General features: G+C 39.6%; 1 protein-coding gene across 3 annotated transcripts in view; it reads right to left on the bottom strand.

The window, feature by feature from the left end:
• Positions 1-517: 517 nt before the first annotated feature.
• Positions 518-14,399, bottom strand: part of NUP210 (nucleoporin 210) — a 151,600-nt gene continuing 137,718 nt past the window's right edge. For all 3 annotated transcript variants that reach the window (XM_074283676.1, XM_074283675.1, XM_074283677.1), the window contains exons 34-40: positions 13,851-13,974; positions 10,937-11,083; positions 8,923-9,173; positions 5,213-5,429; positions 4,549-4,644; positions 4,383-4,466; positions 518-2,517 (exon numbers count right to left, since the gene is read on the bottom strand). In XM_074283676.1, the coding sequence (XP_074139777.1) occupies positions 2,417-2,517; positions 4,383-4,466; positions 4,549-4,644; positions 5,213-5,429; positions 8,923-9,173; positions 10,937-11,083; positions 13,851-13,974 (1,020 nt within the window). In that variant the 3' untranslated portion in view covers positions 518-2,416. The remainder of the gene's footprint in view (positions 2,518-4,382; positions 4,467-4,548; positions 4,645-5,212; positions 5,430-8,922; positions 9,174-10,936; positions 11,084-13,850; positions 13,975-14,399) is intronic.

Below are 14,399 nucleotides of genomic sequence, written 5' to 3'. Positions count from 1 at the left end.
AACAAACAAAACCCCCCAAAACTCCAAATAGGCTCACATAGAATTGGACGTTATAGAAAATGACTGAACAACAATGAGAACAAATGGGCATTTGGTTGATAACAAATGTCATGTTTAATTCTTTTTTAGTGTATTCAAATGCTCCCAAAATATCAGGAATGTGAAGCAAAGCAAGTTAGAGAAGACAACAAAATGCCATGGAAAGAATGTTAGCTTGGAAGACAGACAACCTGGGGTCTGGATCTGAGAGCAACTGTTTGCTACCTTGTACAATCAATCCTTTTTGGACTTCTCTGAGCCCCAGAGGTGTGGTCTGAAAGATCAGAAGAGTTGAATTTCCCAGTCTGGAGTTCCTTCCAGCTGACAGTAGAATCTGCATTTGTATCCTTGGTGTTTATAAAGCCCAGGGGCTGGCATATAGCAGCCACTTAATAAATGCATTCTGATGGATTGATAGGATCTCTGCATTTGTTATTTAACTCAGCCCATAATAAAGAGTCAGTAATGACCACACTGATTAAAGAATCTCATACAGCTTTATTAAATAAAGCAAGTAAAAATGCTCATATTTACATCCAAGTTGTCAGTTTCAAGCTCACATAGTACACAAGGCACAATTCTTCCTTCCTTATGCAATGGAAAATAAATTATATAACCCCACTTTGAAGGAAGAGGGTGACATCACATTGCCTTCTCAATGGTTAATTACATAATATATTAAAAAAAAAAAACAACAACAACAACAAAGAATGTCACAGAGACTGTCGTACAAATCCACAGTTCTAAAGGAGACCTACAAGATTATCTCATATATTTGGTACATTCTCTATCGGAAAAGGGAAGTGGATTTTCTGACCGTGGCGTGGCCACATTCTGAAGAAAAATCAGCTCTATATTCAGAAGGACCATCGCCCACTCAGCCAGTGGTCACCACTCTATGGACAAAGACAAATGTAGGCCATGTTTTAAGTCACAGTCTCAGGGCTTGGTAGCTACATTTCTGAGAGCCTTATGTTGATAACTAAGAAGAAAATTTCTTCCAGGTTGAGTTAATGTTTCACTCTTCTGAATGGTGTTCTGAATTTATTGCTGAGGTTGGTGGGGGCACTATACTGCTTTCCCCATACTCCCCCAAGGTCTCTAACCCTTTCTCTATCTCGCACCATTTCCTCTGGCTTTTTAGTCGTCCTCTTCTCTACAAGGAGCTTCTCAGGGCTGAAGCAAACTGCCCTCTACACTAACTCCCTGCCTCCTGCCCCTTGGTCTAGAAGAGCTCAGTGCATTTTGTAGAGAGGCCAGCAATTCCCAGAGAGTCACTTGTATGAGATTAGCTAAAGGACTCCCAGAAAAAGGATGGCCATCCTTTTACAGTGGAGAAAGACAGAGGCTCAATGTCTGCTGAGGTACTTGGATGTGAAAAAAAAAATACTAAAAATACACAATTGCAATTTTCTCCTTTAACAGGACAAAACAGCAAATTTTTTAAAAAATGAAAAAAAAACAAAAAAAAAAAACAAAACCTACCACGTCTTATCCTTCTGATGAAGAGTTTCCTGAATAATGAAAGCACCATCCTTGCATTAAGAAGATGCTCACTAAGCTCATCTCTAGCATGAGATGCCTGCTCTACAAGGTAAGAGGCCATGGCTGTAGACAAAAGACAATGTTAATACTTATTTTTCCCTTTTAAAACATAGAAGACAGACTCTATTCACATTTGCAAAGGAAAATAAATGCCCATTTCCAAATGATAATTCTGAGTCACATTGTAAGGCTAAAATATTGAGAGCACCCAGCAAGGCAGTGCATTCCTGAGTCTTACTGACACTATGATTTAGACTCAAAAAGAAAAATTGAGGCTTTCAGAATATAGGATATTCACATTTTTTTCCATTTCACTACTTCCCTTACTTAACAACCATGCTAAGGGGGAATTCGTTTTCACAGGGAGAAAATGAAATGCAAAAAAGCCCCTTCCCCAAGGCATATGGCCCTACTACATTAGATTAGCTTTTAGCCTTCTCTACCACAGACTTTAAATGAAGCTTCTAACTGCCCAAGGCTTGTGAAATAGCACAATTTTAGTGACATGAGGGGGGGAAAAGCATCGTCCAGGAACCCTGAGCAACCTGTTTCTAAAATCAAAACTGATGCAGAGTTTCTAGGACTTTGAAGAACCGATGGAAATATGGAAAATAACTATGCATTTTACAAAAGAAGTTATAGGAGCAAGGGTTAAAACACAGAACTATCGAATTCCAACACATCAGATCCAACTTGAGAATTACTCCAATCTTCTTGGGATGGATGTCTCCAGTGTGAATACATTTATCTGATTATTATTAAAGGCACTAAAGTCTCTCTGTGTTTTTCCCGAATGGTCGTTTTCTCTGGGGCGAGCTTCTTTCAGCAGACTTTAATGGGAAGCGTAATCAGGGCTCCACAGTCTGAAGGGTGGGCTGGTTTTTCGATTGTGGGGCAGAGTGCTGAAAGACATCGGAGAAGGAGCAGCAAAACCTAGAAGAGAGATGGAAGGAGAAGTGACTTGCTACAGCAACCTGCTATAAAGAGGAACTCAGAGGAGGAAAGGAATCAATTGCCAAAAACTGTTTTTACTAATAGAGCTTTTCGTGGAGTATTTTTTTTTTTCACCTGGAAAATTAGATGATTTCCCCATATCCTTCTATAACCTCATGATTTATTTATAGCATGAAGAAATGTCCAGACAGTGTATGTGCATGGAAATTCAGCTCATGTAAATAACATTAGAATATGATATTATTACCTTAAACTTCATTAAATTCATAAAATGTGACTGGTGATAATTTTATCTCATGTTGTTTCATACACAGAACAGATTCTGAGATGGCTTCCCCCTAATTTCAGTGTTGCTAATTCCAGGCAGCATCAGCTTTGCCAGTTCATTTCGACTGCCTGGCCCAGGAGGCAGATCTGGTTCCCATCCTTCTAACTTGCGTGTGATTTGAGGCAAGTCACTTTTGCTCTCTGGACCTCAGCTTCCTTATCTTTAAAGTGGCGAGCACAATGCTGCAAGCACTCGTTACAACAGTCGGCACATAGTGGCTGCTTAATAAATGCTGGTGGAAGAAATCTAGTAGAGGAGGTTGGAAGAGATGGTTTCTGAAGTTCCTTACAGATCTAACAGTTTGTAATTTTGTGACTCTCTTCTCTTGACCTCCCTGATGGTGAATATTGGCTGGGGTTTAGTACTGCAGTGCTCTGGAGCTAATGAACCTAATTCATGGCTGGTCAATGAAGACTGAATTCATTAACTACCTACTAAGAATCATGTTCTCCAGGCCACAGGAACAATGAAAGAAAGACTTTCTCCCTGAACTTCAGAACACTGTCATTTAGAATCACCTGAATATTAGAACTGCAGGGGCTCATCTTACAGATTGTCTAGTCCAGGATTCTTAACCTGTTATCTATAAATTTGCTTAAAATATATTTTGATAACATTTTCAGTATATTTTTTGTAGCCCTACATGTTTTATTTTACATTTAAAACATTATTCTGAGAAGGGATCCATATATATCAGGGGGCCATGACACAAAGGTTAAGATTTAGCCGCTTATTTACAGATGGAGAAACTGAGGCTGAGAGAAGGGAGACAACTTGCTTAAGGTCACACAGAATTAGTGGCAGAAATGGAATAAGACTCCAAATTTCTTGGCTTCTACTTTTCTTTGCATTATACTATGCTGGGAAGATGCCAGAGAGCTAAACAAAATTTAATTTTGTTTCAGGCTAGTAAGTAGGCCTTCCCAGGGGAAAAGAATCTAGATATGCCATGTTGGGGCTTCAATATTTACTGGGCACTGTCAAGCATTTTGCCAATTCGTTTAAGCAAGATTCTGAGAAAGGCTCTTCTGCAAACATTTAATGTTTCTCATGAGACTCAGCCAGTGTCATGGAGTAGTACCTTCAGAGTATGAGGCACACATGTCTTTAGCAGCTTTTCCAGGAAGAATGACTTAAATATAACCCAGCACATGGGTTCAGCAAAAAACCTTAACTGGATACTGAATGAATATTGTGTGCTAACAAGGTGACCTTTAGGTAAATGAAGCTTGAGGTCTCTTCCAGTTCTTAATGCAGGAGTCTTATTTAGCCATCTATTTGGAAAAAAAGTGCTGTCTTTCTTTTGGAACTGCAAGTAATGTGTGTAATAACACATACCTGTGCATGTGTGTGCACACTGTATTGCTGTACAGCAACGGGGAAGGTGCTCGGGCTGCCTGAGAGCAGAGCTCGTCTCTTTGTGGCCATTTTGTCGGGGAAACACCATCCTGTGACAATGTCTACACTATCATACTTCCCCCCTCCCCTTTATTAAACTTACTCAATAATTACTTACTGTTAGGACTATGTGAAGGACTCGTTCTTGGCGTGAAGGCAGGGTGTGCATTGTGTTCTTTGGGTGAGAAAACTGCATGGTAAACTGAAAAACATGCAACAGTTTATTTAGATCAGGCAGTAGAAAAGATGTACAAGTTGGGAAACACACGAATATAATATTTTACCTATGATCATAATAGCTGTCCCTGCCAGCAGTGCAAAAAGCGTGAAGAACATGACTTGATAGGAGTCGAGGAAGTGTTGGAAAAGGCTGGCTCCTTCTGTGGAATCAATTGGAAAGGAAATCTCTGTCATTGTGCAGGTTATAAATAGTGTCCCAGCACCTTAATCTACTCAAACAAGCCTTCTCTCCTTGCCCTGGGCTCACACACTATCTCCTTCTGGTAAACGTGCCTCATTTGAATCCCTTGATTTGCTCAGATTACGAATGGGAAGCCACGTGTGCTCTGAATATGCCTGTCAGTGATATAGCTCAGGATAGATGGAACTGCCACCGAGGCTGTCACCACAGCCCAGAAATGCAAAGCAGTTTTGAAAACCTAAAGTCTTAGGTTAGACTCATGAAAAATTAAGTCATAGGAAAGAGAAATCGGCACCTTCAGGCAGCTGCCAGCTGGATGGGAAGGGTCAGAAATCTTCAGTAGGGAAGAAACAAGGGAATTCCTTCCATTTTGCAGCAGGGGAAGGAGGAGGCTGTACTGGTACCCTTCTACTTCAGACTGACCCAGCTGAGGACTAAATCAATAAGCCTCCCCTTTTCTCTCTACCACCACCTTAGGCAAAACCATCTGTTCCTCAAGGGCTACATGGGCACAGGAATGAACTTACGCTGGCCAGAACTTCGCCTGTCAGTCATATAGACCATGGTGACTGGGAGAGTGATGGACTGGTCCGTCATGGGGCTGGAAATGGTCAGCGTGGTAGACGAGGATCTCTGGCTGAGGATCATTGGATCAGAGATGCTGATGGTGTAGGTGACAAAGCTGGGCAATCCATAGGACTTCTCCTTCACAAAGGCAACCACTGCTGATGACCCAGATTTCACCTAGGGAAAGAAAAGCCTTCCTTGGGGAAAAATGCACATCTTGAAGGGCCTACTGCTCCAGGCTGAGGTTTTGTAACATTACACTTATTTAGTGTTTTGTCATCTAAGGAAAAGCTCAGGATACTTCTTATCATCATCATAACTAATAATGACATGTAGGAAAGGCAGCGATGGCACAAAGCACAGTCAGTCAGTCTCAGAGTCAGAGTGACATGGATTCAAGCCACAACTGACACAAAGTGGGCTAGATGGTCCTGGTCAACTTATATAAGCTCTCAGAGCCCCAGGTGATTCTCCAAGAGAGACAGAGGTGTCAGCCATGAGGCAGTAGGCTGAATGCACTCAAACACCCCCGAGTGCAGCCCAAAATAGACCGACATGTAACTGGTGAGGTACCTAACTCAATACAGAAAAACACAACAGGACATAGATAATGTTAATCTGTGGTTTTCTAGGACAACATGTACCAGCAGGGATTTTTAGATGGTTTTGAACTCAGTTTAACACTACTCTTAGCCTAAAACTGCTGGTCTTCTTTTGTACAAGTATTTCCTACTGAGAAGTTTCTCACTGATGAAATCAAAAGACCAGACCAAAAAATATATCCTTAATAATATCAATAATAACATTAATGAGCTCTTTGCCACTTGCAAACCTTTTTTCTACCAACATTTTCCTACCAAAATTGATAATATGAATGACTGTAATGTATTTATTAGATGTTTGCTTTCTGCCGAGTATAGAAGTTACAAATATAAAAGGAAGACTGTCTCTGCCCTTCAGGAAGCGTCCCTTCCAACAGGGAGATGGACTAAACATACTTCTAGGGATGGTGGCAGGAAAACACCCAGATGGAAAGTGAAACAACGAGAGTGATGGGGAAAGCTGAGAACTGAGGCCCACAGTGAGGAAGGGACTTGTCTATTGTTACTGAGTGAGTATGGTAGCAGAGTTGGAACTCTGATATAGTTTTTTTGACTTCCAAGTTCAAAATTCTTTCCACTATGTAACTTGAGACACCTTACAAACACCCCCCACACACACACCCTAATTATCCATCAAGTTATAACTACAATACTTTTACATGTAGGATCTCATTGATCCTCAAAACCCTGGGAAAAATAGGCAGGGAGAGGATTTTTGTAACCATTTTGCAGCTGAGAAAACCTAGTCCAGAGCACTTACGTGACTTGCCATATCAAGTCAGTGATTAATGGAGCCACTATTAAAACATGGGTCTCCTGACGCTTTTTTTCAAGGATCCTTCCTCCACCCTATGATGTCTCTAGAAGCATTTTGATAGAAAGACATTTCTCAATGTGCAGAATATATTAGACACAATTAGACACACAAGTAGCATGTATGTGTGTTTTGGGGAGGAGTAGAGTGATGTCAATTTTTACTATTTGTATTCAGATATGTTCCCCCCAGGTAAGGGCAGATTCATCTCATCCTGGTTTAATAAAGAACCATTTTACAAAAGACAAAATTAATATGAACTCTCCCAGAATAATTCCTCCAAGAAAATAATTTATCATTCAACATTTATTAAGAACTTACTGTGTGCACAGCACTGGAAACTGTGTTTCTTTTAATAGATTGTACTTTTCAGTCTTTTCTTATAGAGGCTCATCACCATATTGCAATAAGATGGTAAAATTTTCAAATAGATCAAGTCCCATAATATATATAGTGAGTAAAAGGCCCAAATCACTGAAATCAGGGATGCTGGAAATATTAAGCATCACATACCTCAAAGGGATTAAATGAGATAATGTGTCTAAAGTCTGCATTAATTAGTGGTCCCTAGATAGAAAGAGATTCTTTGATCAAGGCCTCCCTTATCTTATGCAAACTGAATGAGAAGAGAAATGGTCTGCACGCCTATCTATGGAGGTCAGGGAATAGACCGGTCTTTCATCTTCACTTTCTGTCTGGTGCTGGCGGTGATAGTGATGATAGAGGTGGTATTGTGTGTGTGTGTGTGTGTGTGTGTGTGTGTGTGTGTGTGTGTGTGTGTGTGTGTGTGTGTGTGTGTGTGTGTGTGTATTTAAGGGAATGGACACTGCTAATTATCCAGCATACACCTGGCTCTTTCCCCCTTGGTACCCTATTCCAAACAATAAAACAGAACAAGAGCAAAAAAAAAAAAAAAAAAAAAAAAAAAAAAAAGGAAATAAAAAGACTTAAAGGGACAAATTAACTACTAAGGACCATTTAAAGAAACGGTTTCCTCTGATAATAAAGGTGATGTGGCTTTGGGGAAAGAACACAGGATTTGCAATTAGAAGATCTAGATCCAAGTCAGAGTTCCACCCTAACTAGACAGAAGATGGAACAGTGGACAGAGGCTTGAGTCAGGAAGATTTCAGTTCCAATTCAGCAGCAAATTCTTCCTACCGGTGTGACTCTTGGCAAGTCATTTGATCTTTGTCTATCAAGAGCATCTACCTCTCCCATGGTTACTGTGATGCTCAATTAAAATAATATTTATAAAGCACTTAGCACAGTGGGTGGCAATAGTAGGCACTTAATAAATGCTTATTTCCTTCTCTTTCCTGTGTGGCTATGGGTGAGCTTCTTTATCTTCATGAATTTTCTTTACAAAAAAAAATATAAATAGGGATGATGCTACCTATCTCTCAGGAGCTGTTATGAGTAAAGTCCTTTCCAAACAGTAAAGCATTACATCCATTCCTTCATTCATATATACATACTCACATCCATAAACATATATTTTTATACATACTCATGTGATGTACACCCATACATACATATATTAAGGATAACAATATTGACAACATGTCTTTCTGTGTCTATCTAGAGTCTTTTGGTGGTTTACTGAGTAGGATATTCAAGAAAGACTCAGTGAATTGGTCAAGACTGTAACAATGGTCCTTCTTATCCTATTTTCTTGAATTTGGTCCCAGAGCAGCCTGTCTAGGGAATCTACATAATTCAAAATGTCTGAGCAAGTTACAACATAAATATGTAATGCCATATTATTATGCTATAAGTTACAATGAATATGGAGAATTCAGTAAAACAGGAAGATTTGTATGAACTGATGTAGAGAGAAGAAAGCCAAACCCAATCCACTATGATTGTAAATGACAATACTGGTGGAAACAAAACTTAAACTATGCATAATTGGCAATGTTTGTCCAGATCAGAAAACACAGACAGTTCTGCTCCGTTAAGAAATAGTAGAAAAACAGAAAATTCCATGTATTATCATGCCAATTGCAAATTCTTCTCTATTAGCATTTTTGTTTAACTGTTTTTATGGGAAAATATGGGAAGGTATCTTTTATTAAAAGTTATAAATCAAAAATTTCATAATAAATGCATGTATAAAAATAAAGCATGGGATGATTTTGACCACTACTTAATGAAATTTTATAAATTCCCTAGGTTTGCTCAAGGGGACCTAAAGTAAGAAATCTACTTCTAAAAAACACAAAAACAAACAAATAAAACCTAAACCACTCACCTCAAGATTCTCAAGAATCTCCATGGCTCCAAATATTTTGACCTCTGAGCTCATATGATGGTTACTTAACACGATTTCTGTTTGGTCAGCATAGAGCCCAGGGTTGAAGGGTACTTCAGCACTGATCTGCTCTCCAGAGAAGTGGCTGTTCTGGAGAGAAGCCGTTACCAAGAGGGCTGTTTTCCTCATGCTGAGGTGTTTGAGCTGCTTATCGGTTAGCCTGTGCATCATGATGGAGCAGGTATACTGGCCTGGAAGAATGAGAGTTTCAGACTTTGGATGCAGCACATGCTAAAAGGTTAGACCCACCATGCTTGAATCCCTGGTGCCTTAGGTAATGGTAAGTTTTGTCATCTATGATATCATTTCTGACTCGGCAAGGTGCTGAGAGGATGCCAATGGCACTGGGAGATGGGAGTTTTCTCACATGGCGGTTCTCTAGACTGAGGTAAAGATCCAATCCTCCCTATGCTATGATAGACATTTCCTATGACAACATTTCAGTTGTCATAGAGCTGGTGCTTAATAAATGCTTGTTTATTGACCAATTGATCTCTGATCCTCCCTCCTCCTCATCAACATACCCAATTAATCATCACACCCCAACATTCCTACCTCCTTTTATGTCCCTTATTTCTACTCCATCCCAACAAAGGCTTGAATCTCACCTTGAGTGCCTTACCTTTCGGTCATCAGTCCTCTACTATGAGAAAATGTTCCTGGGTCTTTTTATCTCCTTGACTATATTACACACACTGTTGCCATGACACTCCTCTACTCAAAAAACTTAAGTGGCTCCTCACAGTCTACTTGAATAAAGTCCAAATGCTTTAGCCTGGCAACAAGGCTGATCAAAAACTGACAATAAACTACGTGTCCAGCTTTAGTTTACATTCGTCATCTTCATGTACTCGACGTTCTGGCCACTCACCATTACATGACTACTTGTTACCTTCATGTCCTTGATAGTGTTATTTTTAATGTGTAGACTATTTTTACAATCTCTACTAATTGAAAGTCTACCCATTTTATAAGACCCAGATCAAATGCAACTTTGCCTAGGATATCCTCTCTCTAATTTATCCAGTTCTGAAGATATTTCTCAATGCTGAGAACACATTTTTTGCACTTGTATTTGGATTCATTAATGATTTGTATAATTGTCTTAGCATCTTCCCTGGATTCTAAATATCCTTGAGGGCATCGAGGATGCATTAGACATCTGTATCATCCTTAGCGCTCAGCACAAAGTAGCCACTTAATAATTTTAAAATTAATTCACTTGGTGCCATGATATTTGATGAGGATCAAACATTGTGCCAGGTTCAGTGGTAGCTGCTGGGTAAATATGATAAAATCCTTGGCAACCAGGAACCTGAAGAAAAATGGCACTAGGGAAACCACTGAGAAATAAAAGTTTGTGTCAAAATGGCCTCTGTCCAGTTGCCAGTATTGTTAAAGATCTGCAGCTTTTGCCAGCTGAGACACAGTGATGGAAGAGAGAACCAACCAGCTGCCAGGTACATTTCCACACCTAAACTTTCGAGGAGCTGGACCCTGACCTTGCTGAGTTCTCAGAGCTTGCTCATGACTCAGCAAGAAGCAACTTTTCTCTCGCTGTTTAGCTGGGGTTCAGATGCCCCTGGGCAAGCAGCAGCTCTTCTCTAAGCTAGTTGGCAGGATCTATGCATCCAATGCCACCAGGTATCCTTCTAAACCAAAGCGTTTCTGAGAATCACAGCAAGAGTTCTCAGACTATTCCTGAGAATCACTGCAATAGCAATACTAAAGATGACAGAGGATCAGACATTTTAGAAAAAACAAATTCCCCATGGCAGCAGCACCCAGCCATAAACCCAAGTGCCAACATTAATCTCCTCAGTTTGAATTATCAGAAACATAGACCTGTCTTGGGAGATGGCTCCTGTGAACAAAAGGCTCTGTGTCTTGATATTTTCTCGAGTTATAGCTACTTCCTGGGATCATGTCAATGCTCAGAGTTTGGCAAGTTTACCTAAAGATGCATCAAATCCAGGTTCTGTAGTGAAAATGTCATATGCCGGAAAATCGAATACTTCCTGGTTGAACTGGAGCTGACAGCTGATGAGGGTTTCAGGGTGAAGTTCAACAATGGTTTCTACCTGGGCTGGTGAGCATTCCCCTAGAGACAACAGGTAGGAATGTGATGAGAAGAGACAAGAACAGCTCTGTGACACAGGGAGCCACCGTGCCTTCCCAGCTATTTGGGCAAACTCATTTCTTTGTCCATATACTTTTGTCCATTTCTCTGTCTATACCCTTTTGGCTATTTCTTTGTCTATATGCATTTGTCCATTCTTCCTTTGTCCATATACATTTATTCATTTCTTTGTCTACATTTCTCTTCCATGACCTTCTCTTACTGTTTTCTAGATAGGGACATGTAGTCCCTATCAAAATAGGACTTGTGATCTCACTGTCACAGGAAACACTTTCTCCTAGTTAAGATCAGTACTTCTCCACCTCTTAATTCAACTTTTTGGTCACAGGACCCCTTTTCTTTTCAGTCTCCAACTCTCTTCTTCCCCCCCTTCCCTCCCCTACCTATTGAAAAGGCAAGAAACACAATGTTCATTACAAATATGGAATCATGAAAAATAAATTTCTACATTAGCCATATTCTGGAAAAAAAGAAAAGAAAAAGACATAAAAATATGCTTCAATCTGCACTCTGAGTCCACCAGTCCTTTCTCTGGAGGTGGAGAGCATTTTTCATCATGTGTCCTTTGGAATTATGGTAGGTCGTTGTGCTGATTAGAGTTATTATGCCTTTCACACTTGATTATTTTTACAGTATTGCTGCAACTGTGGCTCCTTTAAACTCTTAAAAAATTATAGAAGACTAAGGTTTTGTTTATAAGTTATACTCAGTTGATATTATATTAGGAATTAGAATATTTTAATATTATCATGAAAATAATTTTGACCTTTCAAACTTCCTGAAAGGGTGACCAGATCACACACTTTGTGAAGGATTGTTTTAGTCTTAGAAAGCTGTCTGGAGCCATAAGTGGTTAAGTGACTTGACCAGAGTCACAAAGCTTGTATGTGACAGATTTTCCTGGCTCCAAGGCCAATCACTTGCTCTGCTCATTTGAGCACATCCTGACGTATCTTCTAACCAAGTATTATAACAAGCGTGAGGCTCTCTGGCCTTGCACACAGGGAGCCAAAGTATTACTGAAAGCTCTATAACGATATGAAAGGAAAGGATAAATTGTCAGATGTGTAGGTCATACTAAATCACTGATGATTTCAGCTCATTTCAGCATCTGTTCTAGATCTTGTACCTTATGAGGTGGCTGAACAAACCCCACTAATGCATTCTTTTTCTCTCCCTGTCAGCCATAAAGAAGGGTAATTTATTTCTGGACATCAATAGGCCAGTAGTTCTCAAATAATACACTAAATATTTCAATAACAGCAGAATGTCATGCACTTGTACTATGTTGAAGAAAAAAAGGCCACAGTGATGTAATAAAGTCTGGCTCATTAATCAGAACAAGAATGATGATATTGAATTTTACCAGTTAAGTGGTTTTAAAAACAACATTTTTTCTCAGTTTTTGCCAAGATTGGTAATGGACAAGAGAAGTTTATTGGTTGGTAGAATCATTTTAAAAAATAAGTATAAACATCAAAACCTGCTAGAAGCTTGCTGATGGTTTGTTTCCAGAATTATCCATTGCAAGGAAGAGATCTCCTTTAGCAGCCATGAGACTGAAATGCATCTTTTATTCAAAACTGACAAATGCCAATGTACCCATTGGTGTACAAATACTATCCTGTCAAGTTTCTATATGAAACATAAAATTCTATTACTCCAAAAGGAAGAACAGGAGTTAGGAGAAAGTTATGTGAATTCTCCATTTTCTGTCTGTCTCTGTCTCTGTCTCTCTTTCTCTGTCTCTTGTGTTAATAAGACCAGAAGACATCTCAGCTCTGTCTTTTATCAGGTGTGGGATCCTGAGTCTCAGTTCCTTTACTTGAAAAATACTGATAAAAATACCCCCATTGATCAAATCACAAATTCAGAGCTGGAAGAGACCTAAGGTTAGAGTTCATCAAATCCAACCTCCTCATTTTCCAGTTAATAAAACTTAGACATCAAAGATTAATTGATCTTCACAGGGTCAAAGAACTATTAAATGTCTGAATTAGTATGTAAACCCAAAAGTTCTGCCTTTTAAACACTATGCAATGATGCCTTTCAACATCCTTTGGAGCTGCAATCAAGTGTGAGTCACTGGGATTCTCATTAGTAGTAGTAATACTAAAGCACTGATACATAGAAAGCACAAGCCCCCGTCACTTCACAATACTTTATTGCATAAAGGGCTCTTGGCTCACAATATCCTGTATGGGAGAAGCTGTAAATATTTTAGAGTTCACACAACTGGGATTCAAAGCTTAAGATGTCTGTCCCCTGTTACACAGACTACTCTGTAGCAGAGCTTGAATCCAGACCTCTGAATCTCACATCCAGTGGTGGTCTTTCCACCATGCTACTCCTGTCTTTACCACAATCTAGATGATTTCCTTAATGGTGAAGCAGAACCTTTGCTAAGCTTTTCTCTTTTCTCAGAGTTTATACTGTGGTGGTTCAAATTGCTGGGAGTTTCTTCCAGTCATGGCATATGGTATAAATGGCACAGTAGAAATGTCTAAGATCTGGAGTCAAGAGCCTTAAGATTAGAACACCAGCACCATCACTTTACTAGCTGGGTAACCATATCCAAGACATGTAATCTTCCTAAGTCTCAGTCTTCTCCTCTCTAAAATGGGATAACAAACCTTGCATTATCCAACTCTCAGGGTTATTGCAAGAAAAATGTTGTATAAACATAGAGGCATTGGGTAAAAATGTTATTCATTAGTATGATCATTACCTCTCAGGTTGGTGCTTCTTTCTCCAGTTACAACTATCACTTTGGAGGCAGTGATACCCTGAAAGTTGGTTGGGATGCCGCTGACATGGGTGGCCACGATCCTTTGGGGGTTGCTAATCCAGATCTGGAAAATAACCCAGAAAACAAAGACTCCTAACTCCAAACCAAACAACTGACTGCAGCAAGAATCCACTTTGTCCTCTGGAGGCCATGTTGAACAAGCAGAAATTAAAACAGGAACAACGGTCTGTAAGGTGGGCATTGATTTTTGCCAGAGATCCTGAGTTTCCTGATTTTTCATAAAGGTGATGTTTGTTCAGTTTGGTGAATTGGTTTCTCAGCAAATGGAGGAAAAAGTCATTTTATTACCATTAATTTGAAATAAATCAGACAGCTTATGAAGTATGCAAAAGCTGCATTTAATATCCCGAGAACATAGAGGGCTTTGTTACTGCCAAGGACGGATCACAAATATTTTTAGTGCCATCCCTTTGGCTTCCGTTAAAGGGGGCCTGAACTGAGTAGAGGTCAGTAGGTAGGGCTGAGTTT

The sequence above is a fragment of the Sminthopsis crassicaudata genome, chromosome 1 (genome assembly GCF_048593235.1).
Source record: "Sminthopsis crassicaudata isolate SCR6 chromosome 1, ASM4859323v1, whole genome shotgun sequence".
NCBI classification, from domain to species: domain Eukaryota; kingdom Metazoa; phylum Chordata; class Mammalia; order Dasyuromorphia; family Dasyuridae; genus Sminthopsis; species Sminthopsis crassicaudata.
The sequence above is the reverse complement of the archived record's forward strand: the minus strand, read 5'-3'. Positions and strand labels throughout refer to the sequence as shown.